At 48.0% G+C, this 27,912-nt stretch overlaps 2 protein-coding genes across 15 annotated transcripts in view; one reads left to right on the top strand and one right to left on the bottom strand.

Annotated features, from left to right (window-relative positions):
- Positions 1-13,409: 13,409 nt before the first annotated feature.
- MYOG (myogenin) lies at positions 13,410-16,298 on the top strand. The gene is made up of 3 exons (XM_007186009.2): positions 13,410-13,936; positions 14,709-14,790; positions 15,404-16,298. Exons 1-3 carry the CDS (start codon positions 13,466-13,468, stop codon positions 15,523-15,525), a joined length of 675 nt encoding a protein of 224 aa, XP_007186071.1. The 5' UTR covers positions 13,410-13,465; the 3' UTR covers positions 15,526-16,298.
- A 4,823-nt stretch (positions 16,299-21,121) lies between these two features.
- PPFIA4 (PTPRF interacting protein alpha 4) overlaps positions 21,122-27,912 on the bottom strand; it is a 48,201-nt gene continuing 41,410 nt past the window's right edge. For 8 of the 14 annotated variants that reach the window (XM_028167420.2, XM_028167419.2, XM_028167422.2 and 5 more), the window contains 4 exons: positions 27,682-27,750; positions 24,007-24,184; positions 23,664-23,769; positions 21,122-23,403 (listed from right to left, as the gene is read on the bottom strand). In XM_028167420.2, coding sequence (XP_028023221.2) covers positions 23,711-23,769; positions 24,007-24,184; positions 27,682-27,750 — 306 coding nt within the window. In that variant the 3' untranslated portion in view covers positions 21,122-23,403; positions 23,664-23,710. Of the gene's footprint in view, positions 23,404-23,663; positions 23,770-24,006; positions 24,247-27,681; positions 27,751-27,912 lie in introns of those variants that run through there. The other 6 variants (XM_028167423.2, XM_028167425.2, XM_007186014.2 and 3 more) reach the window with 3 other exon arrangements.

Genomic DNA, 27,912 nt, shown 5'->3' with positions numbered 1-27,912 from the left:
CATTAAATGCTTATTAAATAAATAAATCCTGGCTCTTGAGGACAAGGCAGGCAGGGGCTGAAGTTCAATATGGCTTATTCCACTCTGCCATCTGTCACCTCAGGCAGGCCACTTCCTCCTCTCTAGTTCTCAGTCTTTCCTCTTTAAAACAAGACAGTTGGTCTAAGATTCTTCCCAGCTCTGATTATCTATGCATCTATGATCTCACTGTAGTTAGCAAATGTGGGGAAGAGGAGTGTTGGGGATATCAGACGTCAAAAGTCAAGATCTTGGCTATCAACCTCCAAGGCCAAGAACCAAGCCTTGGCAAGAACAGCCAGCAAGAGCAAAGCAAAAGGAAGACAAGTCAGGAGGCGCCATCTGTTCCATGTGGCAGGGAGTGAGGTGCCATGAGCACCACTGATCATGCCAACATCCACTCCCAGGGCTATGCACTGGTGCCAGGCATGCCCGCCAATTGGTGGATAGAATGCTCCCAAATTCATGACTCCAGGAGTGAGGCTGTCTGTCTCAGAATAAACAAAGCGCCAGGCAACTTGATGCAGCTCATCTACTCCTCAGAATGCAACAATCCTTTTTAAGGTCAAGGTGTCGGGATTCTTGCCTCTATTAGTCTACAATTCTATGTCCCTCTGAACCACATCTCCGTTTTTTTTCCCCAAAGGGTATCAGTAACATCCAAAGGGCCAGGAGTTCACCCCAGGTCACAAAGCATGTGGGCCATGATGTTCAGGTCAACCCAGAGGAGAAGTGACCCTGAACGCTCACTCTGTGCCATGGAAGGGACTTGCTTTGATGACGTGGGCTCCATTGTTTAGCTCAGCTAATTAGTAAGCATGTAGTGTACAGCCACCATGTGCACTTGCTGAGTACCTACTATATACCCAATCTGAAGAGGAGTTGGTTACCAAGGTCATCCAAGGCCTGAGTCTGAGGTAGCAGACCATAACAGAAAAGACTGTCCACTGAATTTGAGGTTGGTCAGGCTGGGTTCTAATCCTGCATCTATCCTCAGTTAGTACCATTAGAAAGTTTCTTAACTAGAACTCGCAGTCTGAAAATTGTAAGATACCTACTTCATAGAATCATTGTAGAGACAAAATAGTGCCCGGCAAACAGGAAAGTCCTAAATGATGATGTAGCTGTTGACGATGACATGGTGACGATGGTCACATTGTCCCCCCTGAGTCAATCCTACTTCAGGTCCAGGGTACTTCCCTGACTATCCAACACCCACTGGGTGATACTAGATGGAGAATGCAGCTGGCTATGGGTTCAGGAATACAAGAAAACATTTCTCCTCACTCCTGGACCAGGAAGCATGAGAACCTCACTAGCAAACAAAGGAAACTGTCACTTTCAGAAATCTGGATACAGTCAAGAAAGATGAGAAAGACAACTGGAGACTTCGGAAGCCAGACACAGGTTTGTGAAAGCAGCCCTATTAAGAGACCAGGGATGGAGGAACAGGGTGAGGGAAGGGCAGATGCCTGAGATCCTATCACAGTCTGGTCCCCTGACCCACCTCTCAAGATCTCGACTTCCCCATCTATAAATGCAGAAAAGCAAAGTTTGCTATGTGAGCTATGGCTAGAAATTTGAAGTCAGGGCTATGTCTCCACCATTAAGGAGCCAAGATGGGGTGAGGACATGGAACATACGAGCTGGTGAACGTTTTGATGTGTGAATTCCATGGGTGGTCTGAGAGTGTGAAGCTTGGAACTTTAGGAATGGAAACAGCCTGCTGAGGAAAAGTCCCTGGACCCAACTACACATTTACTACCAGGAGGCCACATGCTTTCAGAGGCAGAAAAGCAAATGGGTCCTGCCTTGGGCTGGCCCAAGCGCCCACAAAGAGGGGAATGCAGAGAGGCAATATGGCTCAGGGAAAATACTCCAGGCACCAGGATCTGGAGAGTGGAATGCAGTGTTCCCACAGCTCGCTATGCAGGGAACGCAGCAGATGGAACTGCCCTGACTTGGGGAAACATTTGGTTCCTTGTCTCACACAGACTCACTATAGAGGATTGTGAGGATGGCCTGGAGACAGACTAACAAAAGAAAAGGTCAGGAAAGGGAAAGCCAGGAAGCTGTGCAGAAGTTTCCTAAGATCCTTCCAGAGGCCTTGAGCAGGTAGTGACAAAAGGTCAAACTGGATGGGACCTTCCAGAACACGGAATCTAATTCTTTTATTTTACAGATCGGGAAACTAAGGCCCCTAAAGAAGTCAGCATAGCACAATTGAAAGAGGCTGTGGAGTCAGGGAGACATGAATTCACCGCTTAAAAGCTGTGTGATTTAGTACAAATTTCTTAACTTCTCTGAGCCTTAGATTTCTTCTTTGTAAAGGGACTGTGTCACTTGTAAGAAGTGAGTGAGGTAATGTATGTAGACCACTTAGCATAGTGGCCAACTCACAGTAGAGACTCAGTAAATATTAGCTTCTGTTTCTCAAGGTCACATTGGGGTTAACAGCAGACCTAGGACTAGAGTCTAGATGTCCTGACTCTTGACCCAATGAGTTACACATTCTACCATCCAGCTACAGAAAAGTGTCGAAGACAAAACATGCCTGTGATGTGCCGTTAGAGGTGGGGTAGGGAGGGGATGAAGCGATGTTAGAAGGGATTTTCTCATGACCAAAGAATGGGAATGTATTACCAAAGGTTCCATTTTGGGAACTTATTTAAGTGTGTGCTTGGAATGGATTAAAGGCTGCGAGTGAACTAAATGTCATCTTGATGACCTGTTTGGCTCACAGATGCAGGAATCAACTTACCAGAGGCAGGGCTGGTTATACTGTTCTCTAAACCCCCCAAAAGAAAGGAAATGAATATGCAATCATTCATTCAACAAACATTTATTGAGTACATGACATGCCCAGAGAAACAGGGTTTCTAGTTACCATTTTGCCTATGAGGAAATGAAAGTTCCAAGATATTAAATGAATAAAAGGTCATACAGCTAGCAAGTGTCAGGGCTAGGATTCAATGCCATCTTGATCTGATCTTTGCCCTGCACCACATTGCATCTCCTGTCTTCTGATAGAGAGAAAGGAGTAAGATTGTGTCTGGGGCTGACATCCTCAGAATGGTGTGCATGGACAGAAGGTCTAGGGAGAACACCCGGCTTGCCCCTTCCTAAGAGCAGAAGTAGTCCTTGGAGGCTGCCTTGTGACCTTGTCCCTGGAGCTGCCCAGCTCGCTCTGGGGGCCACCCTGCCCTGAGTAGGAATCTCTGTCTAGGATCCCATGGTTTTCTCACCAGGATCAGACATCTCCCAGGACCACTCTCCAAGACAACCTCACTGCCCAGGAGCTCCACTGGGACTGACATATTCACACCCAGAGTGATTAGGGGCAGGCAAAGAAGGAAATTCAGGCACAGACACAGTTCCTGTGCGAAGGGGGAGACATCAGGTAGCTCTCACTCTTTAGGGAGATTCAGCCCCTTTCCCCAGAGAGCTCCCAGGAGGACAGAGTGATAGAATAAACACTACTTCTGCTCTTAGAGAGCTCCCAGTCTGATGGGGGACACACAGACAAAGGTAGGTTCAATAATAATCATGGAGCTAAAGCTTACTGAGTACATACTACATGAAAAGCATTCATATAAATATGAACTCATTTAATCCAAACAATAACTTTATGAGAGAGGTCTTATTTTTATCCTTATTAAACAGATGAAGAAATGGAGGTACAGAGAGGTCAAGCCACTTACACAGCTAGAAAGTGATAATGCTAGGATTAAAACCCAGGCAGTCTGGCTCAAGGGTCTCTAAAATAAAAGAGAAAGAAAAAGCAAGCCCCTAGGCAGAGCTGGACAGTCTGGGGATACTCTGACTACTGGTGATTCCAGGTGACCAGCAACAGTGGTTCTGGTCCAAGAAGGCTGCCTCAGGAGCATGGGCAGTCTTAAGGCTTGTTTGGAGCTCAGAGCCCAGGGATAAGGGGCAGAAAGCAGGCCTGGGGCAGAAAGCAGGCCTGCTGAGATTAGGAAGCCAGAAGTGAGGGCAGTGAAGGTGAAACTCCTAGAGGAGGAAGACCAGGAAGTCTTGTGAAGAGTTTAGATAGAGCACCTGAGAAAGGCCCATGAGCCTGCCATGGAGAGAGCTGGCTAGGGACAGAGGAGCCCCAAAACAGAGAGGAATTGGGGTTGGGAAGAACACAAGGAAACATCCAATGGGAGATTTTCCATAGGGAAGGCTCTTGAGCACCAAGCCTGAAAGTGATATTGGGGATGGGGAGTTGATCAGGAGACAACAGCATGTCAACAGCTGAGCCACATACTCCCCTACCCCCAAGCCCAACAGGGCTCTCTCTGGGGCACCCATCTCAAATGCTCTAACTAGTTGACTGTTAAATAACATACTGATCATGAGCTGGGCGTTGGCATTAGAGAGATATGAGTTTCTGGTCCTAGCTTTACAACTCACCAGCTGCCTACCCTCTCTGAATTCTGGGTGTTCATCTGCAAAATGGTGGTAATAGTACCTTTAAGGAATTATTGAGAGGATTAAATGAATTACAGGTTATCTAGCACCTAGCATAGGGCCTGGAAGAAAGGGCTCAATAGGTAATGACCCATGAGTTATTTAAAAGTTTAATTTCCAAATATTTGGGGGGTTTTCTAGAAATTTCTGTTATTGATTTCTAATTTAATCACATTGTGGTCAGAGCACATGATCTTTATTATCAATATTTTTAAATTTATTGAGACTTGTTTTGTGGTCCAGCATATCTCAACCTTGTGCAGCTATTGTTGGGTGGAATATCCTACTAATGTCAATTGGCAAAATTGATTGATAAAGTTGTTTAAGTCTTCTATTTCCATGTTGATTTTATCCACTTGTTCTATGAATTACTGAGAGAGGATTTTTGAAATCTCTAGCTAAAATTTTGGATTTGTCTCTTTCTCCCTTCAGTTTTGTCTTTATGTATTTTGCTTTATGCATTAATTTTTGTTTTATGTATTTTGAAGGTCTGTTATTAGGTACATATACATTTAAGATTAACATGTTTTACTGATAAATTGAGCCCTTTATCATTATATAATGTATCCCTTTATGCCAAGTAATATTTTGTTCTGAAACCTACTTTTTCTGATATTAATATAGCCACTCCAGGTTTCTTATGAGTAGTGTTCTTATGGTATATATTTTTCTATCATTTTACTCTCAACCTATCTGTGTATTTGTGTCGTTAGTTTCTTCTAGACAGCCTATATTTGGATCTTATTTTTTTTAATCTAGTCTATTTATATTTAATGCAATTATAGATATGGTTGGGTGTAAATCTACCATCTTGATAACTGTTTTCAATTTATCCTATCACTCTTTGTTCCTTTTTGCCTCTTTTCCTGTCTTCTTCCAGATTAACTGAGTAATTTTTAATATTCCAGTTTATCTCCAGTATTGACTTATTAGCTATAGCTCTATGTTTTATTTTTTAGTAGTTGCTCTAGTTTTGACAATATTCTTCTTTAACTTATTACAGGCTACTTTCAGATAATATTATACCACTTCACGTAAGTAAGAACCCTACAACAACAACATACTTCTTTTCCCACCTCCCATTCTCTGTGCTATTGTTGTCATATATTTTATTTTTATGTTATAAACCCTACAGTATATTGTTATTATTTTTGCTTTAAATAGACAACTATCTTTTAAAGAAATTTTTTAATGAGGGGGGAAAGTCTTTTTATATTTACCCACATGTTTACCACTTCTGATACTCTTCATTCCTTTATGTAGATGCAAGTTTCAATTTTGTATCATTTTCCTTCTGCCTAAAGAACTTCCTTTAACGTTTATCATAGTGAATATCTCCTGATGATAAATTCTGCCAGCTTATCTTTGTTTGAAAAAACGCCTTTATTTCACCTTCATTCTTGAAAGATATTTTTTGTTGGGTATAGAATTCTTGTTTGATAGATTTTCTTTTCTTTCAGCACTTTAAAGATGTTGTTCTACTGTCTTCTGTCCCTCATAGTATCTGATGATAAATCAGCAGCTTTTAAAAATCTTTGTTCCTCTTTACATAGTGTGCCTCTTTTTCTCTGACTGCTTTAAAATTTTTCTCTTTATCACTGATTTTCAGAAGTTTGATTATGATGTTCCTTGGTGTGGTTTTCTTTCTTTTTATCCTTTCTGGGGTTCATTAAGTGACTTAGATTTGTGAGTTCATAGTTTCCATCAAATTTGTAAAAATTTTAGTCATTATTTCTTCTAATATTTTTCTGTCCCTTTCTGGGACTTCAATTACATGTCTGTTAGTCCACTTGATATTGTCCCACATGTCAGTGAAGCTCTTTTTAAAATATTTTTTCTCTGTGTTTCATTTTTTATTTTTCCTATTGCTTTGATTCAGATTCAATGAACTCTTTCCCTGCAATGTCTCATCTGCTATTAATCTGTTATGAACTGAATGTTTGTATTCACCCCCCTCCCAATTCATATGTTGAAACCCTAATCCCTCAATGTAATCAATGTAATTGTATTGATATTTGAAGATGGGGCTTTGGAGAGTTAATTAGGTCATGAGGGTGGGGGCCTCGTCTGATGGGATTATTACCCTTATAAGAAGAAACACCAGAGAGCTTGATCTCTCTTTCTGTGCACCAGGGAAAGGCCATGTGAGCACACAGCATGAAGGCAACCATCTGCAAATCAGGAAGAGAGCTCTCACCAGAACCCAACCATGCTGGTACCTTGATTACAGACTTCTAGCCTCCAGAGCTGTGAGAAAATAAAATTTTGTTTAAGCCATCCAGTCTATGGTATTTTGTTATGGCAGCCAAAGCAGACTAATATATAATCTTATCCAGTGACATTTTGATTTCTTTTTATATCTTCTATTTCTCTCTTCATTATGCTCATGTTTTTCTTTAAATCCTTAAGCTTATTGAGCATATTTATAATAGCTCTTTTAATGTCCCTATCTGCTAATTCTATCATCTCTATCATTTCTGGGTCAATTGACTATTTCAATTTACTAGTTTTTCTCCTGATTGTAAGTCACATTTTTTTCTGTTTCTTTGCTGCCTACTAACTTTCGATTGAATAACTGACATTGTGAATTTTATACAACTGAGTGTTGAATTTTACCATATTCCTTTGAAGAGTGTTGGACTTTGTTCTGGCAGGAAGTTAAATTAGTTCGACCCTTTGCTTGAGGCTTATTTTTAAACTTTTTAAAAGCAGATCTAGAGTACCTTTTACTTTATTTTACTACTAAGGTGTGACTGTTTTGTGAGGTTCTTGCTAAAACTAGTGGAAGTTCAAACAATTCCTAGCTTTATGTGAAGCTAGGAATTGTTAAGATACAGAGGGGAACAGAGGTTGAGGGGCTTTTGACTAATTCGATTTGGAAGGATAAGAGATAGAGAGGAACTACTGGGTGGTGGCATTAGTCATCTACAGTAAATAGGTGGCAAAACCACTATGGTTGACAAGGAAGACATTACTCATCATCCCCATTTTAAAGATAGAAAAATGAATCCCAGAGGGGAAGAGATTTGCCTCAAACCATACAGCCTGGGACATGGCAGAAGAGATCCTATCCCCTACACCTGGCCACCTGACTTCCTATCCCACAAGGCTCCCTCCATATCAGTCTAGAGCCTTGGTCACCCCTGCAGGAACCTAGGAAAAGCTGGATGCCTGAGTTCCAGAGAGAGGAATGCAGGGAGGGTCTTATAACACATTCTGGGAAGAGGTGGCTATTGGGAGAGGTATTGGGGAGGAGAAGACAGAGCTGGGAGAAAAGCAAAGGCACCTCCACCCAGTCAGCAGCTGCTCCCAAATATGTCATAACTTGTCAAAGAGGCAGAAATAGAAGCTGTCCAGGGAGTAGAAGGGGGGTGGGGTGGCATGCTAGGGCTCTTGGCCCACAGGGAGGGCAGAATTGAGAGGCTGGAAGGGAAGGGGGACAGGAGTGGGGGTGTTGTTCAGAGATGAGTATGACAAATACATGCCAGGCAGTTCTAGGTAGGCTGAAATGGGTCCAGAGAACATTCCAGTTGCCTTTCAGTGAGATTAAATATGGGAGCAGAAGTGGAGATGGGATGGGACAAAATATCCAAGGAAACCTGCCCTCTCTGATCCTATGAGTTCACCTTCAGAGCTAGGTCTGATTCAAACAACACTCAAAACAGCCCTCCTACCCCTGACCACAGGAGCACTTCCTCCAGTCCCACATGCTGAGTCAGAAAAAGAATGTCACCTCTCAATGGGCTGTTTGAATCATTCAATCCAGCATCTTGATTTACAAACAGGGGAGTTGAGAACCAGAGAGGAGAAATGACAGTAATATGCCCTGACTCCTTATCCAGGGTTTCTTCTTCCTCTTTCCCTGAACTTTCTCACAGTATTTGTCTCAACCAGGAGCTGAAGTTCCAGCCCTCATAGGGATTTCATAAGAAATCCTCACCTATATTTCTAAAGGCCCTCAGGTTCACACTGCCACACACTCTCCCAAGCTCTGGTCTGGTTATTTAAAAAACTAGCTCTGTGCTTTGCGTCTACCAATCACCTCTCCATGACCCTAACTTCCCAAGGACCTATCCCCTTCCACCTCCAGACCTGCACTTCCCCACCCCAAGGCCAGAGATTCTTGATGAATGAGCCTGGCTCTGAGCTCCAGATTCCAGGCAGGGACGGATTTCCCAGTGGTTATTTGATGCTCAGTTCTCAATGGAAACAATGTGTGGCCTCTGGAGGCCTGGAGCCCTCCCCTCCCCTTCATCTCTCCACCCTGGCTCCCATCTGCCTCCAAACCTCTCCTCCTGTCTCAAGCCCTCAGGATTCCCCCTGGTCTCCCCAGCCTATTGTCTCTCACCTTTCTCTTGTGTCTTCTTTTCATCTCTCCATCACTACCTCTCCTGATGTCTCTCTGAACGCTCCATTTGAAACCTAGAGCACCTCCAATTCCCTCACTGCCTCCCACCTGTGGCCCCAGCCTCACCTGGAAAGCATGTACTCACCTGCAGCACCCTTCTTCACCTGTCAGCCTCAGAGAAGGAGATGAGTCACCTTCATTCAGCCCCAAGGCCTAAGAGGCAGTCCAAGAGCCTAGGTAGTCCAAGAGCCTACGCTCTTCACACTTCTGACATTAGTGCTCTGCGCACCCAGTATGTAGAAGGAAGAAGGTGCACTAGCTGATCCTTAGACTACCTTACACCTCTGACATTCTATGATCCTGTGATCTGTTCTCACCCTGCTACAAAGCCCCACAAATAATGCTGATTTGCATGACATGTTCTTGCATCTAGGTCCTATTGAAATGTACATGCATACCTGCCACCCGCCTCCCACCTGGTCCTCATCCATAATACCAGAGAACTAGCCTAGGCAAACAAAATGTGGGGCCTGTTTGGAGAAGCCGGAGGCTCCCACTCTTCCAGAACCTTCTCCTTGATCCTCTATACCTAGGTATGTGAGACTCTGGGATGGGAAACTTGCTTTGATGTGAGTCAAGCAAACTAGCAGCCCAGATCAGCCCCCCTGTGCGGTCAGTAGGGACTGGAAGATGCTGGGAGTCGGAGGCCTGGGACTGGGTATGCAGCAGATGTGGAAGGGTAGAGTCAGGAGCAGGTGAAGGGGATCTCTGAGCATTTTGAAATCCAAGCACTACCATGCAAATGAGATCAGCCCAGCATGCAAATAGACAGAATCAAGTTGAGACAGTCAGGGTGGGGGCACAAACGACCTGGCCCTGGAGCCCCAGCCAGGGATAAGGGCTTCCTCTGGAGGGAGCAGGACTGCTGGAGGAGGAGGCTACAGTCAGAGCAGGGGGCCCTGAGTGCCCAAGCCAGCAGGGGTGGGGATTAAGGCCTGACGCCCTGCTGTCAAGTTAGAGCTGATGGATCACCACTGGTGGCAGAGCACAAAGGCTGCTCTGTGCTTGGCACCAATATGTTCCCATCCATCAGAGGGCAGTTTTCACGGGGTGGAGGAATATGCAGGGGGAGCCTCTAGGGGCAGCTTTTCCTCAGCTCAGTTCTAAGAGAGGAACAAGGAGAGAAAAGGGTCAATCGCTCCATTAGGGTTCTGAGGTGAGAGACACCTGGGCCACCCTATCTTCTAAGTTCTGGAAGGGTCTGTGCCTCACAGCTGAGATTTGACATAGTCCCCAAGCCACTTACTTAGACAGACATACACAAACACATCCACAGACAGGGATTCATTGAAACCTAGACACACAAGGTCACCCTAACCTCCCAGTCCTGCCCTCACATTTGGTCAGAGGCAAACGTCACACAGACCTAAGGCCAAACTCACACCCAAACTGAGGGCAGGGACTCATCTTATTTACTGCTCTTGCCTATGTCCAGTAATGCCCGGGGAATAATTGAGAGTGGGCTCTCAGGAAATTGAGTTGAGCAGAGAAAGGAGTAAATGAATAAATTCCTTCTCTGGATTATATTAGCACTTTTTCTAGCCTACTCTGTTATCACCTACTTTGTATAATCATCTTCCTCACTCAACTGTGAGTACCTGGCAGGCAGAAAGACCACATCTTATTCACATCAGTGACTCTCACAACCAGCACAAGGTGCACAATACCTGTTCCTTGAATGAAAGAGTGAATGAATAAATATATACACACATGGGGTGGGGCCAGGTTTTCCCTGCTGTTTTGGTCCCCCAGAGGCAATGAAGACAGCCAGGGAAATAGCCTGAGGGAGAGGCCAGGAGTGGAGAAGGGGACAAAGCAAGTAAGGGGACTAATGTTTTGGAGGTGTTTCCATGTGCCAGGTGCCCTTTCATCAATACAACAACCACTCCCCTATAATACGCATGTACCATCCCTTTACCAGCTGAAACATACATCCTCTCCCAGTTGAATCCATCCTCTTGCCTCTGAGTGGCTTGTTCAGGTCTTCAGCACTTCACTCCTGGGTCATTGTCATGGTCTTCTGTGCCATCTCCTTGCCTCAGATTTCAAGTCCCTCCATTCTGCCTAGGTGGGCCTCCTCTCGTCTTTGTAGGCTTGTCCAATCATCCACTTACCTGAACCCTGAGCTCCATACAAACCCATCTACCCAATGCTCCCTTCACCCTCCTCTCCTCTTCTCATCCAAATCCTACCTTTTCTCCAAGACCCAGCCCAGGGCTCTCCTCCCCTTCCAGCCTTCGGTGATTTTGATTTTCTGTAAACTTCAACACTCATTTGATGAAGCCACTCATTTACAATCGGTCGTGGCCCCCATGTTTACTGCTGAATTAAAATAGCTCTCTCTTGCATTGTAATTTAACATTCACACAGTGTCCACACTCACCAACCAGAGAGTAAGATCCTAGAAACAATCACAGAACAAGCCCAGTTCTCCTGCTTCCATTTTTAGAGGATGTGGGCACATTGTTTAGGGGTGAGGCAGACTGGATCCCAAAAGGACAAAATAGTGCAATTTCTGGGTTTCTATAGTAATTTCAACATCACTTTTTTTCTCAGCGCTCAGAGGATTAGAGTGTAAACTGAGACAAGGGTTTTCTTTTATTTTTTCTTTTCTTGATGGGATGTATGTTAGAAATAGAGATTCTTCTTCAGCCTATCTGGTCAGAGTCAAAGCAAGGTTTACAACCCACAGCCCCAAGGCTGCCACTTTGTATCACAGTGGTAAGGCCAAAAACCAAATTAAGACCTTGCTGCTCCCCCTCAAAATCCTTGGGTTTTTTAAAAAATTGTCTAGTTATGTCCCCTCCTCATCTCTGTTCCTTACCCCAAAAGGACACCAGCATTTTCCTGGCTCCTCACCACAGACAATGAGAGGGAGAAAAGCTGGGTTTTTCAAGCTCCATTCAGATCTCACCTTCCCTGGGAAGTCTTCCCTGAGTCCCTAGCACAGTTCCTCTTCTTCTTGTTATCCTTACCACTGGTTGGAACTTATAACATCAGGCTTATCTGTCTTAGGAGGAGGAATCAGACTTAGTCCAGAGTGTCCCAGGGAAAAAACTGGGACCACAGGATAGAAGATAGTAGAGGGAGCAGATTGCAGTTCAAAACCCAGAAGGCCTCCCTGCACATCAGTGGAATGGGCTGCCTTGTGAGGACAACAGATGTTGGACAATGGCCACTGGGAAGGGGATTTGGGCATCAGGGGTTGGGTAGAACCAGGTGACTAGCAGGGTCTACTAGATGGTAAGGTCCTCAAGGGTAGAGACCTTGCCTTGAGCATCCCTGTAATCCTTCAGTCCCAAGATTGAGCCTTGTTCACTGCTGATTTCTGAGGTCCGCCTACTATATTGGGACCACTGTCCTCTCAGACCCCAAAGCTTCTGCTGAGAGATATCCGTGGACTGAGAAGCCCGAAGATTAAGTAGTCTCTCCTCCACCTGATATTTGAGATCTGCATGATATATATAAAGCTGATGGCTCAGAAGGGAAGACCAGAACAACCAAGCCAAGTGGTCAAGGAGAGGGCATATTTAAACTGAGTTTGAAGGTCTCTGCTTTCTCTCCTTTCTACCCCACCCACAGTAAGGAGCCAGGAAAATCCTGGTGTCTAAATGGGGCAGGAAAGAAAGTTGAAGAGGTGACATAGGAGGACAGATAAGTGATTCAGAGTGAGAAAGGGAGGAGACAGAGGGCTTAATAGATCTTGACCTTGCCTCTGTGGGGAAGGTGGAGATGTGTAGACTGTAAGTTCTAATCTCTGTTCTGACCCTGGCCAGCTGTATTAAAGAGAAAACTTCCACTGACACACACCAAAAGGGAAAAATAAGACCAAAAAATTCCTTTTGCCTCAATTTATCCCCAATCACATGAGACTTAAGCGACATATGATGTCAAAGCTTCTTTGAAAACCCGGAAGTTGAATCCATCAGCCAATCCTTGTTACCTCAGACATTGAGTATCAATACATGCCCCAAATTTAAAGCACTCTCACCCTCTGGGAGGGGAATCTCTCTAAGAGTTTCATCTGACTGATATAGTCTGGGTAAGGTGTTGTGAGGAAGCAGGGGGATGAATAAGTTGACTTCTTAAGGCCTCTTCCAGCCTAAACTTACCCCTTCCTTACGCCTCCCTCCACCCCCATCCCGCTTCTTTGGGACTAGAAGCAGGCAGGCCGCCCAGCTAGGAGTAATTGAAAGGAGCAGATGAGAGGAGAATGTGTGTCCTCCCCCACCTCCCCAGCCCCCATGGAGGCTGTTGAGAAATGAAAACTAGTCAAATTACACCCTATGGCCTCCCTACCCGTGCACAAGAGCTGGCTGGGGGTAGGCTGGCTGGGGGCAGGGGTGGGGGTGTGCAGGGGGAGAGGGAAGGGGAATCACATCTAATCCATTGTAAACGTCTTGATGTGCAGCAACAGCTTAGAGGGGGGCTCAGGTTTCTGTGGCGTTGGCTATATTTATCTCTGGTTCCATGCCAGCGGGGAGGGTTTAAATGGCACCCAGCAGTTGGCGTGAGGGGCTGCAGGAGCTTGGGGGCTGGTGGCAGGAACAAGTCTTTTCTGACCCCATGGAGCTGTATGAGACATCCCCCTACTTCTACCAGGAACCCCACTTCTATGACGGGGAAAACTACCTGCCCGTCCACCTCCAGGGCTTTGAGCCACCGGGCTATGAGCGGACTGAGCTCAGCCTGAGCCCCGAGGCCCGAGTGCCCCTCGAAGACAAGGGGCTAGGGACCCCCGAGCACTGCCCAGGCCAGTGCCTGCCGTGGGCGTGTAAAGTGTGCAAGAGGAAGTCGGTGTCTGTGGACCGGCGGCGGGCAGCCACGCTGAGGGAGAAGCGCAGGCTCAAGAAGGTGAATGAGGCCTTTGAGGCCCTGAAGAGGAGCACCCTGCTCAACCCCAACCAGCGGCTGCCCAAGGTGGAGATCCTGCGCAGTGCCATCCAGTACATCGAGCGCCTGCAGGCCCTGCTCAGCTCCCTCAACCAGGAGGAGCGCGATCTCCGCTACCGAGGCGGGGGCGGACCCCAACCAGGGGTAAGTGGCCATCCCACCCACCTGCCCCAGGGGGAGGGGGGACAGGAGGCACCTGGACAGCCTTGGAGGACCCCGCGGTGGGGCTCAGTCAGATGGCTAGAGCAGGAGCCAGACAGGGTCTTAAGAGGCTGCAGGATGCCTTCCTTTGTTAGAGCTGGGCTGCCCAGCTGACCTCCTGTGTCTCTGTGTCCTTTCCAGACAAGATAAAGGCAGTGGGGAGAAGAAGCATGTGGAGGGGGATGGAACAGGACTGAAGGAGGGATCCAGGAGCAAGTCCAGAGTCAGCTGGATGAGGGGGAAGACAGGGCCTAAAAGGCAAGGCCGAGTGTACCTGAGAAGACTGCTTTGCCCCTCACCCGACCCCCTCCTGGGTATGGCTGAACAGAGAGCAAACCCACTCAGTCTCTCATGGAACCCCAACGGGCCTGCACAAAAGTGGCCCTGGTTGGGCCAGACATTCTGCCTCCTTCACCCTTATCCCAGGGTCAAGAAAACCACAGACCCCCTTAGGCTGGGTGTCCTATGAGGGCAGAATCACCACGCAGGATGGGTGCTAGGAATGGCCCTGAAGCAGGGGCTCTGTGGCCAGAGAAAGGCATGAAAGGAGGTGAATTTGAAGATTCTGGAACAGGGGGTGGGCCAGGCTGGAGGGCTGCAGCTTGTGGCCCACCCTCCAACCCCACCACAGGTACTTCTGCCCATTGGGACTGGACAAAGAGACACCACCAAGAATGGCGGTGCCCTGACCTTGGGCCTTCGCCCTGTCTTGCAGGTGCCCAGTGAATGCAGCTCCCATAGTGCCTCCTGCAGTCCAGAGTGGGGAAGTGCACTGGAGTTTGGCCCCAACCCAGGGGGTAAGTGAGACCAGGACCCTGGTTACTTTGACTCAAATCCCACAGGCTATCTCTAAGCCCAGTTCTCCCCTCTTATCTTACTCCCTGCTCTAGTCCTCTTCCCTTGGCCTCTCTAGGGACCTTTTGAATCCAGGGCCCCAAATGGTGGGCTAGAAGGCCATGTGCCTCCCTGAAGCCTTGACCAGCTAAGGAGTTGTCTAGGCCTCCTGCAACTCCCCAGCTGGTGCCTGGTAGATGACCTCCCCCACGGAGAGGACAATGTCCCTGCCCCAAGGGTCCCTGGGAATTGCTGAGTCAGTGCTGCAAAACTGGGCCAGCAAAGGGCAGTTCTAGTCTCCCAGGATACACCATTCTGGCTCCACTTCGGAATAACTGCTTCCAAATTCTAACCCCACCAGGGGATATCAGAGAGGACACACTGGCGTTCACACACACATATGCACACACACGTGCACATAGCACTAGGAAAGGCATGGGCTGGGGAGTAGGACCCTGAGCTTTTCTCAGCCATCTGTCCAGGAAAACCCGTGCCACTCCAAAGGGCTCAGCCCCTGTCTTGGGTCTTAAGACACTTTTATCACCCAGGTAACATCTTCCTACCTTCTCCTTACAGATCATCTGCTCACAGCTGACCCTACGGATGCCCACAATCTGCACTCCCTCACCTCCATCGTGGACAGCATCACAGTGGAGGATGTCGCTGTGGCCTTCCCAGATGAAACCATGCCCAACTGAGATTGTCTGCCAAAATGGGCAACCATGAGAGCCCCCCAAGCTGGCCACAGATGCCACCACTTCTGAAGCAGGGCTCTCCTAAGCCAGGCTGTCCTGATGCCAGGAAGCCAGTCTTGGGGCTGCCAAATGCCAGACTATCCCCCTCCTCATCCATATAAGGTTAACCCACCACCCAGAGAGGGAATGGATGCTCTCATTTAGCTAACTCCTTAGAGCAGAGAGCAGTTCTGTTTCCAGGGAGATAAAGCAGGGGACCGGAGTGCCCCCTTGTGTAAGCCCCCTGGCTCAGGGGGCAACTCAGGAGCTTCCCTTTGATCATAATGCAGCCTCCAATTCCACCCCCTGAAAAGATACACTTTGAGAGACGAAGACAGTGTCCTGACCTGGACAAACTATGCACATCTCCTGTTGTTGTCTCTTCCTATGCCAGGGTTAGGCTGGGCCTGCCCTGAATTGAGAGAAGGGAGAGGAACAATCCTCTGTTCCCAAGTCACTGGGGGGCCAAGCTTTTGCAGTGAATGCTGGGAACCTTCCAATGGTTTTATGTTTTGTTTTGTTTTGTGTGTTGTTTGTAAAGCTGCCATCTGACCAAGGTCTCTGTGCTGAAGTTGCCAGGGACAGGTGGGGGGGGCGGGTGGGCAGGGACTCCTGGGGTGATTTATTTTGTTAACTAAGCATCGTGTGGTTTTGCCATTGTTTTGTATATTTTTTTTTTTTTTGCTAACTTATTTGGATTTCTTTTTTAAAAAATGAATAAAGACTGGGTGCTAGAAGAGTGTCTGTGATGATATAGAGGGAGGAGATGACTAACGTTATAGCCTCTCCCACCTCAGTGGTCCAGACACGTGGCAGGGCCAGGGCTTGTGGAGCAGATGGGGCTCCAAAAGTGTCAGAGGCACCATGTTGCTGGTGGTCACTAGGCGCTGGGATCCCTGCTCTTTTTACCATTACAAAGGAAGCCAGGTCTGGTCCATTGGCTGCGCAAAGACAAGATTCTACAGAAATCCTTGTGGGACATGAAGGAAATTCCGTTGAGCATTCTGTTGCACTCTAATTCATAGACACTGTTCACAGTCTACTGCACTCCATCTTATATCCCAATAGGTCCATTCCCTTCCAATTAACTGAGCATGCTCATATGCCTAGCACTCAGACCACAGCCTGCATACAGGGGTGTAGAGCTGGAATTTGTGGGTTTCCCCTCTCTAATCCCTGCCTCTCCTCTGGTGCCACATTAGCAGGAGTCCTGTGAGGAAGTGGGAGGTAATTCAATCAGGGTGATTAGGGTCAGACATTCTCACTTTCTTCCAGGTCAACTAGCATGTCCCCTCACCACACCCTTCCATTCCTCCAGGCTGCAAGAGATTCTGGTCCCTGTCTACAGCTCAGAGGATGAAGGCAATTCTGCTGGGGGTAGGGGAAGGGGCTTACAAAGGAAACAAAGCTGGGGCTCTCTTCATATGGGATGCTATTTTCTGAAGACTGGCTTCCTGAGGGGGAGAAGGTGGGTGAAGAATTGAGGAGAAAGAATTTGGATAGAGATCACATAATATTAACTGAGAAGGCATCAGGAGCTAGAATTTGAATGGACTAAAGCCTTTATTAATTCCAACTGCTTCACGCTAAGTGTGTCTGATTTATTGCAAATTATAAGTTTTAGAATCATTACAGAAGTCAGGGGATTCAGAGTGTGGTACATTCCAGCCTGCATTCAATTCTTCAGGGCGCTTTATAAAACACTCAACCCAGTTTTATCAACCAGGCCCTGATGCCCATTCTGCACTTGCTCTGGGCTCAGCTGGGCCTACCACACCTGTCCTCTTGACTTGCTCCTGGAGAGGGGAGTCAACACACTGCTCCCAGAGGTTTCTCCAGAAACTCCATTTAAGCAAAAGGTGGACTAGGCTCACAGAACTCAGGTGAGGGTGCAGAAAGGAGGATCTCCCCCAGGGCCTGCTCATCCCAAACCAGTCAGGGCTGGGCCTGCTGGGAATCATAAACTGGCCTAATCTGTCCCCGTTTGTGGGATTTTCTTCGTGGGTTTATGTCATTGTGTTTACAGCTGTGGACAGGGAATGTTGCCTGCCATTCTAGTAAACAACAAATGTTGCCTGCCATCAAACTATCATCCACTGTAGTGGCAAGGTACTCCCCGAGGGGAATCCAGGATGGAGAAAAAACAGGAAGCATTATGTGCTTCAGATACTGGCCCTAGATTGTCAAGATGCATACCTAAAGAATAATTTCAATGAGCCTGGACTCTTGCATCTTCCCATACATAGAAAAGCACTAAAATCATTAATTTGATACACCTGTGTTTTGTGATTAGCAGTAATCTTTGACACTTGACTACATTTTTTTTTTCAGCAAAAACTCCACTATATCCTGGCTCCTCCCTTAACTCTTCAGAACGGTTCCTCAGAGTTATCTGAGAGGCTGTCTCCTGGGCTATAGTCCTCAGTAAGTTCCCTGAGTAAAACATATCTTGCAACTTTTAGGTTGTGCATTTTTCTTCAGTTGACACAGTTTTACCTTCTTGGAAAGGCTGGAGAGGAATACCTAGGTCACTGTCACAACTCTTAGCTCTCCCTGGCTCACTGCCCTTGGAGATGAGGAGAGTAACATGTGTGGGTGCAACACCTTGGCTCTCCAATCTATACTCACTCCCTTATTATGCACCAATAATACTGAACTACCCATTCAAGGGGGATCTTCTTCCCTCAGGTTCATTTCCTCTGCCCCTGGTACCTCCCAAGCTCCTAGGGTAGATACAAGCCGGCTGCCTTCAGTTGCCCTCCTTCTTACTGTGGGCTTGGTCTGGCCAAGAGAAAGGCACTCATCTCTACTAAGGAACTGATAGGCTCTCAGGTTGCTGGATATATTTTTTAAGTTTATTCCTCTTCAGTTATCATGTCAATTGGAATCTGAGGTTCATATTCATAATCTGTTACGAATGAACAGTTCTAAGCAATGGCTATTAAGGTCGATTGTTCCTGACCATTGTCAGGTGTAGTCATTGTCTGCTTATTTCTTTTTCAGTCTTCAAGTCCTTAAGCCTCCCACCAGGAAGAAACAATTTGCTAGAACTTCACCTGTGTGAATGGCAAACTTTGCCAAACTGGAGCCCAGCCTCACTCATTATTTTCACAGAAGAAACATTTGTTATCAAAGCACAGGGACTTTCTTAAATTAACAAATGCTTGACCTTCACAACTGAATTACAGATAAGACTCCAATTAATGAGTAATGAGTGATAGTTCTTTGGGGAAATTAGCTTAAATCTGGTCTCCAGTGGAAGCACATGCAATAAATCAAAGTTAAACAAATGTTGCCTAATAACGGACTTTAGGGAATCTGCTAGAATAAAAAGATAAAATTTGAAATTGACATACCAATTGTCAGTGTGTAGAGCCTAACTTCTTGGAGTGTTTACATAATTAGTGTGAATTGCAGAATGCTTAAAGTACTATTTGCTGCACTCCAATAAACATCCTTAGGTATCTAACTTCTCAAAGTAACCTATTTGGCAGAGTGAAAAACCTTTTTAAGTGCTGCAGGTACAGTAAGTGGTTGGACCAACTGGAGAGGGAGGTAAAGGGGGTAAAATGGAGGGTGAGAGAAGAGGAGCCCCCTCAGCTCAGGTATCTGTTTCTTGGATAAGACCCACCATGTCACGTCCCCTGGACTTGTCTGAATTCCTGGTTTCTGGGCTCCAGGCTAGGGCAGAGATGCCTGGAGGTGAGCTAAAGCTCAGAAAGAACTGAAGGCTGTGAATTGGGCTAGGATCTTGGCTAAGGAGGCACCACCTAGGCCCAAATGGGATCCCCAAACCCCACAGCGATTCTGGCTGTCCCTCACCCCTCAGCCACAGGCAACCACCTGATCCAGATTCTCTGCCTCTCACTCTGCTGGGGCCATTCCTAAGGAAGGCAAAGGAGAGTGTTCTAGGAAAGAAACCTAGAGTCTTCTTTCTTTTTTACAAATGCTGACAGAAACATGATGTTGGGGTCTCATCTCAAATGCAGCATGTCCAATATCAAGCTCACATTTTCACATAAGCCTGTTCCCTCTACATTCCCCACCCCAGTAGATGGCAACTCTGGGAAACTGTAGTTTTCTTGGATTCCTTCAGATCTCACTCCTGTAGCCAGCTGGTCACCAAGGCTGGTCAACTCTACCTTTGATCATTGAGAGGGTGGGAGGGGACCCCCAGAGGCTTGTAGGCACTAGGCCAGCATCTTTCCTTGCCTGTTTGGCCTCCCTGAGTCACAAGTTGCCTTGTCTTGCTCCCATCCTGCCATCTGTGCCCATGGACTCTGCCATCCTGTATCATCAGTGGGTCAGTTAGCCTTGGAGAGGATACAAGGCTGGATGGTGGATTATGCTGCCCTCAGGGAGTTCACCATTCAGGTGAACAGAAGAAACAAGGCTCCATGAAAATCACAGGAGCCAAGTACCGCATGAGTGGTACAGATGTAAGAGTTTGAGAGAGGGAGCTACGAGAAGCTTAACTTCAGGGCAGGGTCTTGGGCTCACTTAAAAGAGAAGCAAGTAATATCTGTTAAGCACTCCTGGAACTGGGCCTGAAGTTTTAATAAACATCTGTACATCTATATCTTACCAGCTGCATTGTCTCAGCTTTAGAATTTCCTGTTCTGCAAAATGGTGATGATGATACATCACAGGGTTGGGAGGATTTAATGAGCTAATACATTTAGCATGCTTAGAACAGTGTCTGGCACACAATAGTTCTCAATAATTTTTAGCTTTATTTAATAACAATCCTTATAAAACCCCTCTGAGATAAGGTTGGTTCATTTATTCATTCAAGTATATACATCTAGGGACACAGAGATCGATGAGATTGACCTAAAGGAGCTTCCCCACAGCCCAGTGGGAAACAGACAAAGAGAGGACAATGACTAGGCAGCATCACAATGTGCACAGAGTGCCAGGGGTGCAAAAGGTTGCTGGTTATCTAATTCTTCTGAGGAGAGGCAGGCAATGCCTCCCAGGTGATGCTTGAAGTGGGTCTGGAAGGTTCACAGTTGCAAAGGCAAGGAAAGAAGTGTTCTGTGCTGCCTTCTGGTGATGGGCCTGGGTAGACACAACATTTCTGAGTTACATGGACTCAAGACTGTTGGGAGGAGAGGGCACTGGAACAAGTCATGATGGCCTCTTGTCCTACACCGAGGAGTTGGACCTCAGTGGTAGCAGTGGAGCTGCTACAAAAGCGAACAGCAGCGTGATATGACTAATGGGTGTTTAGCATCAGTAACTCTTGCATCAGTATGAAAGTCTATGAGGATAGTGAAGCAGGTGTGTACAGAGGAAGAAAAAGAAATAAATCAATCCCAGCAGTCAGGACTCCTCACTCCTTTTCCTATACTCCCTTGGCACAAATAGCTCAAACACTAACCTATCAACCCATGGTTATGTAAGTAAACAGAAGGTTACTGATTGACTACAAGTTTTAAAAACTCTGATATTTACTTTCCAGATTACAGCAGCCCTTAGGACTGTGGAATAAGCTAGATGTATCAGGTAAGCTCAAAGTTAAAAAAAAAAAAAAAAAAAAAGACCAAAGCCATTTGTATGTTGTCTCAAAACCAGGTTATTTATTGGTATGTACACACACACACTCACATTCATACACACCCATACACCCATTCCTGATGCACTGTGCCAGCAGTACGGTACTGAGAAGGGACCTGACAAGATACAGGAGGCTGGTGAGGGGGTATGGGTCACAAGTGACTCCCCAGATAAAAAGTACATTGACTGTGAGGCAAGGGATACACCAAGACAAGAGCCTTCCATCACTGTATGCATCACCTCCCTGCAATAATCCCAAGATGCCCCGAACAGACCTGGGTCCTGCCAGCTGCTGCCTTATGACATGACTAATTAAGATAGGGTTGAGTTGTAGAGGAGAGGCTGGGGCTGAATTTCCCACTATGCTAGCCTATCAGAGTTCCCTGAAGGAGTCAGATGGCCTTGTGGTCTCCAGCTTCACCAATCTTAGGAATCTGGGGTTTCTCCATAATCTTAACATCCATTAACCAGAGATAGGAGCTCTTTCTCTCCATCCAACTTATTTTCTGCTCAAGAACTCCTCCAGCTCCATTCCCAGTGGCCTGACAGACAGGAAGGGCAGGGAACAATGAGGGAGAGCAAGGGAAGTTGGATGCCTTGTCCATATCCATGGGAGCCCACCCAGCCCCACCACTGGTGGGCCTCTCCTCTACTGAAAAGCAGCAGAAACCTGTAAGCCTGGTACTGCCCCAGGCTCCAGCACTCCTTCTGGACAGGGTGCTCTGACCCATCATCCCATCTGCTAGCCTAGCCACCACTCAGAATCCAAGTCATCAGCTTGCAAACCAGCTGCTCAGCCACCTGCAGGGTGGCACTTCACTGGCTCCTCTCCAGGAAACATGCTTCAGGCACTTTTCCTCTCCTTTCACTTGGATGAAACCTTAGGTTCCATCAGCTCACCCTGAACTTGGGTCCCAAACACTTCCAGGCACCTTGGCAGGATGAGTACATGGGTTAAGAAGAGGGATTTCTTGGAAATAACATTCCTACCAAAGTGGGACCTGTATCCCTCGGCCCTGGATGTTGCCGTGCTACTGGGGAAAGCAACTGAAACTGGGCAGGTCTCAGGAATTTCTGGACGAAGCAGTCCCTGCACACTAAAAGAGCCCTGAACAAGGGGTAGTGGTTTGGGGACAAGCAGGAGAATGACAGTCTTCACCAACACTGGATTTCCTGGACCTAGGACATGATTCACTAGAGGGGAAGCTTTATTTTCTTCCTAGGAGATCAGAGGAAGGAAGCCTCAGATTACCTTTTTCCCAAACCAGACTTTAAGGTCAATGTATATACTCAATCCACCCATTAGGTATATTCTTATGGGGCTGGGATTATCAAAGAAGTGGGGCAAAGGGGGACAGAAAGGGAAGGAATATTGGGAGCATAGCTGGCAGTGCAAGGTTAGCTTGATCCAGAGCCAAGATACACACAATTCCCCCTCCCCCCAGCCCAGCAGCAGCTCTACCCTACAGCTGGGGCAGGAGGCATTCCCACTGCCATTTGGGCTTAAGGCTACCACAGGCCATTGGCTCTCCCTCTAGCTGACCTGCCTGCACCTCTCACTGGGCAGGAGGGCTGAGTTTCCCCATCCTTATGCTTGGTGTTTGGGATTCAACTTAAACCAGGGCCTAGAATCTCCACCTTAGCCTTCCCTCTTCCCAGGTTCATCATCCTGAGGAAGAATGGGGCCTTCTACAGCCCTTCCCAGCCCTCAAGGAGGTCCTGGAGATGAGGCAGGAGCTGCAGCTATGCAGATGAGTTGGGGGAGGGATAATGGCGAGGGTGCCAAAAGCAGATGTAGACCATCTAGTACAACCAAGAGGTGGACAGAAACCAGAAAGCCAAATAACCCGAGCAAGGCAGTCTGAAGTGCCATTTTCGTGGAAGGGCCATCCCCAGCCCTTGACGCGTGTCCTGGTCTCTGGTGGAGTTTGCAGTCCAGACCAGCTAGATGCAGAAGAGAGAAGGTGGAGTCCATCCATCTTGGGCTGCCTTCCTCTCCCTCCCGCAGACCCACAACCTGGTTGCCTCCACAACACCAGGAAACCCAGCCACATTCCAGAGAACCTTACAAGGGACACACGTTGGACTTGGGGTAGTGGGATGGCTAGGGGGTAGAGAGTATATTCTGAGATATGAGACCAGGAGCCGTGGAGTAAGGGGACCGAGCAGGAGGGTTAAGGGCTCTCCGAGCCTGTGAAACCAAGCAGGAGAAAGCTGGCCTTGGGGGCTGTAGCTAGTCCCGGAAGGCGGAGAGCATGTGTCCGTAGAGATAGTGAGAGTGAGCTAAAAGAGAGAGAAAGAGATAGGCATTGCACGGTGAGTTGGCAGTGAGTCCCTGAAAGACGGGTTGCAAGGTATCTGCGGCGTGCTTGCAAGCTCCAAGCGCCCAAGGCCAGAGAAAGCAGGAAGGGCAAGCCGGGCAGTGGGCGCGAGCAGAGCTGGAGCGGCACGGCCGGCCGGAGGCCAGGGACAGGCGCGGGAAGGCCTTGTGCGGGCGGAGGGCGGGCCGAAGAGCGCCCGTGACCAGGGCCTGGCCCACTTACCCCGAGCCACGGGCACAGCCCCGTCAGACCCGGGCCGGGAGGCGGGGTCAGCAGGAGTAGGTCCGAACCGTGGAGGTCTCCAGTCTCTGCGCCCCCGCCGTCCCGGCTGGGAGGAGTCGGCAGCCGCGGGAGAACACAGAGCGGCGGGTTAGTGCGCGCACAGCTCGCCCGTGGGACCTTCCCGGCCGCGCCTGCCCGCGGCGGCCATTAGTTAGTGCAGCGCCGGCGCGGGAGCTGCGCGCCCGCCTCGGCCTCGCCTGAGCGCCAGCGCCCGCCCCACTCCGCCGCCCGGGCACCTAGGTCCTGCTGGGCCGCGGCCATGCCCAGCTAGCCTGCCACTCACCTTCAGGCATGATCTTCTTTGGCGGGGCCGGTGGAGGCTTCAGTGGCCCCAGCGTGGACACGCGGAAGCCTACCGGGAGCGTTTCGCGAGAGGCGCTGAGCATGGCGCTGCCGTGGTGGTCCCGTGGCCGGAAGCGTTTCCTCCAGGAGGGCGCGCGGCGGAACACCTTGTCCTCCCCCTGCACCGTGGGGACACGCAGAGGACCAGGGCTACGTTGGAACTGCCATCCTCACTCCCTGCCTGGGGTAGGATAGTCAACGGCTGGTTCTAGGGGTACCTTTCCCTTCGGAAAGAAGGGAGCAAGGTCACGTCCGCTTTCAGGCCCTCAGCTTTTCCTAGTGTAAAGTGAATGGGGCAAAGTGGATGACTGCGGGGAGCCCTTGCCACTCTGAAGTTCCCTGTCTCTAGGCGGGGTGGGGTCCCCCTGTTCGGATGTGGCATCCTGCAGTTGAACTCGGTTTCTCTGCCCACCCCAATCATCTCAAACTGGGCTTGGGATGCCCATTGACCTTTAAAGTATTCCTCCTCTCAGCCTCATCCATGGGAAGTAGTCACCAGCCAGCCTCCGTTCACTCCTCCCTGCCTTTCTGGGGCCTCCGTATGGCTGCAGCACCGGTGTGCTGAAGCAGCGCTGGGTCAGGAGTTAGGAGACCTGGCTTCCATTTTATCAATACTAGCTATGTGACCCTGAGCAAGTAACCTCTCTGAGCTTCAGTTTCCTTATCTGTAAATGTAAAATAGGAATAACATCATCTGCCCTACATATTTCTCAGGCTGCCTATCCCTGAGGGGATCAGGGGAGAACACTGACCCATTGACAGTGATGGGTCAGGCAGATGGCCAATCAGAGGCAGGTTCCTCCAAAGGCTCCTGCTATCTGCCCTCTCACCCATGCCAGCCAAGTCTCCAAAATAACTATCTCTGCCAGAGGGCACCCAGAGCCATAACTCTACAGGATGTCGCTCTGCACAAGGCTCCCACCCCACCCTTCACAGCTTACAACCATCCTGCTTGGCAGCCATGCCTAATCCCCCTCAACGCTTGTGTTCTTGGAACTGGTGCAGGTAGAGTGCTAGCAGCAGGAGTAAGAGACACTAACCCACCAGTTCTCACCTAAACAACCTCTCCCAACCCCATTAGGGTTTGTTGTTTGTGCCCTGAGTAGGCCAAATGCCCCCATCAGTTCTTAGCACCACGTATGTCTGTCATAGCATTCATCATAGCATTTTTAAAGGTACTTATGAGATTATTTCATCAATTCCTTTCTCTCCCTCTCTTCCTCCCCCCACCCTACCCCTTTCAAATTCTATGCTTCATGGGACAGAGATTTTGATCCTTTTTGTTCCAACCAATATATCCGCAGACCTGAGTAGTGCCTGGGAACACAGTAGGCACTCAATAAATATTTGCTAAATGGCAGCTGGCTCCCTATGCAGGCATCCCATCCCTGAGTTTATCAGTAACTTTCCTCATCATTTCTGTCTTCGCCATGATCCTATCTTTAACCTAATCTAGAGACCCTTCTCTTCTGCACGCTCTCTCTCTCTCCATTTCTATCTTCAGCCAACCCTAAGAACTTGTTTCTGTTTTTCTCCCCTGTCCCCTAATAGTCAGATGTTCTTTGTGTTCCTCATCTCCTCATTTCCCTTGAGTCCTGACATCCATGCATGGGAGAACTGGATATAGCCCTCCAGGGCCTTGAAGCTTGAGAGGGGAAACTGAGAACCAGAACTGTCAAAGGAAACCGTTGCAAGAGACAGCTCAAGGTTGCTGATGATGTGCTGGACGGCTGGACAGGAGGCAGTCTCTTGGATCTCCAACCTCCCACCTGCCACTCCCCCCACCCCCAAATCTCACCTTATTCCTAGGACCTGGCCTTCTACTTAAGCTTCCTTTTAAAGAATCAGTTCTCTCCAGCCCCACACCTAGCTGCATCCCAGAAAGCCCACTGCATTGCCAAGATGATATCACCTACTCAGTAACTCCACCCCACTGCCTGAAGCCTGATAGGCCAGCTATCTCCACTTTTAGGAGGCAGCAGGAGGTAGGAAAAAGAACACAGGAATCAGATATACTTTTGCTCCAGTCTGGCTCTGCCACATGTCAGCCTGTGACTGCAGGTAAGTTATCTGTGACAGCAAGTAAGTTACCTCTTTGAGCTTCAATTCCTCATCTGTAAGATGGCATGATAACCTGTCTCACATGATGATTGTTAGCATAAAATAAGATGCCTGTCCTCACTGCACCACCATGCCTTGCCCAATGCCTGGCCCAGAGTAGGCATTCAAAGAATATTTTTGTAAGGATTGAAGGAGTAAAGAGTTTTCTAAATTAGAAAGCACCATTCAAAGATATATGGGAAAGCTGTATCAAAGAAAGCTTAAAACCTAGTGTGTGGGGAATAAGTAGGAGGGTCCACCTTGCAGGGGCATTGGGAAGATTCAGATCTCAGAGTGGAGACATCTGGTGGGGTCTGGCAGTTTCTCTCCTTGACTGGAATACACACACACACATATACATATGTAATATGTATGTAATATATGTGTGTGTGTGTATGTGAATAACACAATCCAAATTTCAAGGTACCTCTGTGAAGAAAACACCCCTCCACAAATTCTGTATGTTTCTGAGTGTGTCCTACCTACCGAGGTGCAGTAGTCATTCCACAAAGGTGGGTTTTAGCCCTGTTAAACCCAACTAAGAAGAGACTAATTGATAAGTAGATAACACTAATGGTGTCCCACAAGGAGGCCCAGAAGTCTAAACAGAGGCATTGGTAGGGGTAGGGGTGCTGCAGAGAAAATGGGGATCAGAAACAGATCTGACTGAAGATGGAGAAGCTAAAAATAAACAGTCTGGGCTCTTTTTTAACTTGGTTGGAACCAAGGCAGCTAAGGCAAACCTGACAGCGAAGGCAGGCAAGGTTAATGGTAGGAAAGTGAGTAGGGAGGAGGGAGGGGAGAGGAGGCAGGGGCTGGGGAGGGGGCTGTGCCCTCAGGAAACACGTATGTTTTAGGAGGCATCTCTAACAGTTCTAGCATTATGGCCAGAACTTTGGAGTCTTCCAAGACATAGTCCAACCTAAACTCAAGGAGAAGGCCTGATGAAACCCAGTTGGAAGGGACTGTTTCTTCAGTGACCTGGGGCATAAGAGTAAATCTAGAAAGGAAGCTGGGATGATAGAAGCCTGAGCCATGTGTTTAGCTGTGTCAAACTGCACTGAGGAACATGTGAGCAAACCTGTCATTTAATGACCTCAGAATAATGTCTACCTCCAAACAACCACACTATTGGATGGGTGGGAAACTTAGCAGGCTGGAGATATGCTATGCTCACAGCACTGAAGAGAGGGTGTCTAAGAGATAAAGAAAAAGGTATGATCCCAAAGAGATGACCTTTGGGGGAAACCTCTGATCCTGCGTGGTTAGGAGATTTGGGGCACAGAGTTGGAAGAGGCTAGAGGTACCCAGAAGGAGTGTCATAGAGACTTCTCCAGGCCTATTGCTAGGCCTGTCCCTGCCTCCCCAACCCCCTGATATCATCCCCATCCTCTATGGCTCTCCTCCCTTAGGCCACCCCACCAATCATTAGCCCAAGGAAAGCAGAACTCATGAACTCCAACAAACCAACAGTGACCAGATCCTCAAGGCCCCCAGTTCACAGCCAGGTACTCACATCATCCAGCTTCCGGTCTGTGCCCAAGGCCAACAGGTTGTTGAACTCTCTCTCCATCACCTGGCGTGCCTGGAGTCCACAGGGTGAAAGAGGGAGAGAAGGGAGGCGCTATGGTTAATGACCTCTAATGCCATCTTTCACCTGTTTCCTAGGGGGTCCAAGGGCAGAGATGGGGTTTTCAGTGCATTTAACCCATTAGCCCTTGATGCCACTCCTTTGAGCTAACCTTGG

Source organism: Balaenoptera acutorostrata, chromosome 1 (assembly GCF_949987535.1).
Source record: "Balaenoptera acutorostrata chromosome 1, mBalAcu1.1, whole genome shotgun sequence".
NCBI lineage: Eukaryota > Metazoa > Chordata > Mammalia > Artiodactyla > Balaenopteridae > Balaenoptera > Balaenoptera acutorostrata.
This window is presented reverse-complemented; position numbering and strand designations above follow the sequence as displayed.

Bases quoted from the DNA above. Each gene is read 5' to 3' on its own strand.
- MYOG (XM_007186009.2), top strand. From the start codon at position 13,466: ATGGAGCTGTATGAGACATCCCCCTACTTCTACCAGGAACCCCACTTC. The intron at 13,937-14,708 runs GTAAGTGGCCAT...CCTGTCTTGCAG, and splicing joins GGGGCGGACCCCAACCAGGG to GTGCCCAGTGAATGCAGCTC. The intron at 14,791-15,403 runs GTAAGTGAGACC...TTCTCCTTACAG, and splicing joins GTTTGGCCCCAACCCAGGGG to ATCATCTGCTCACAGCTGAC.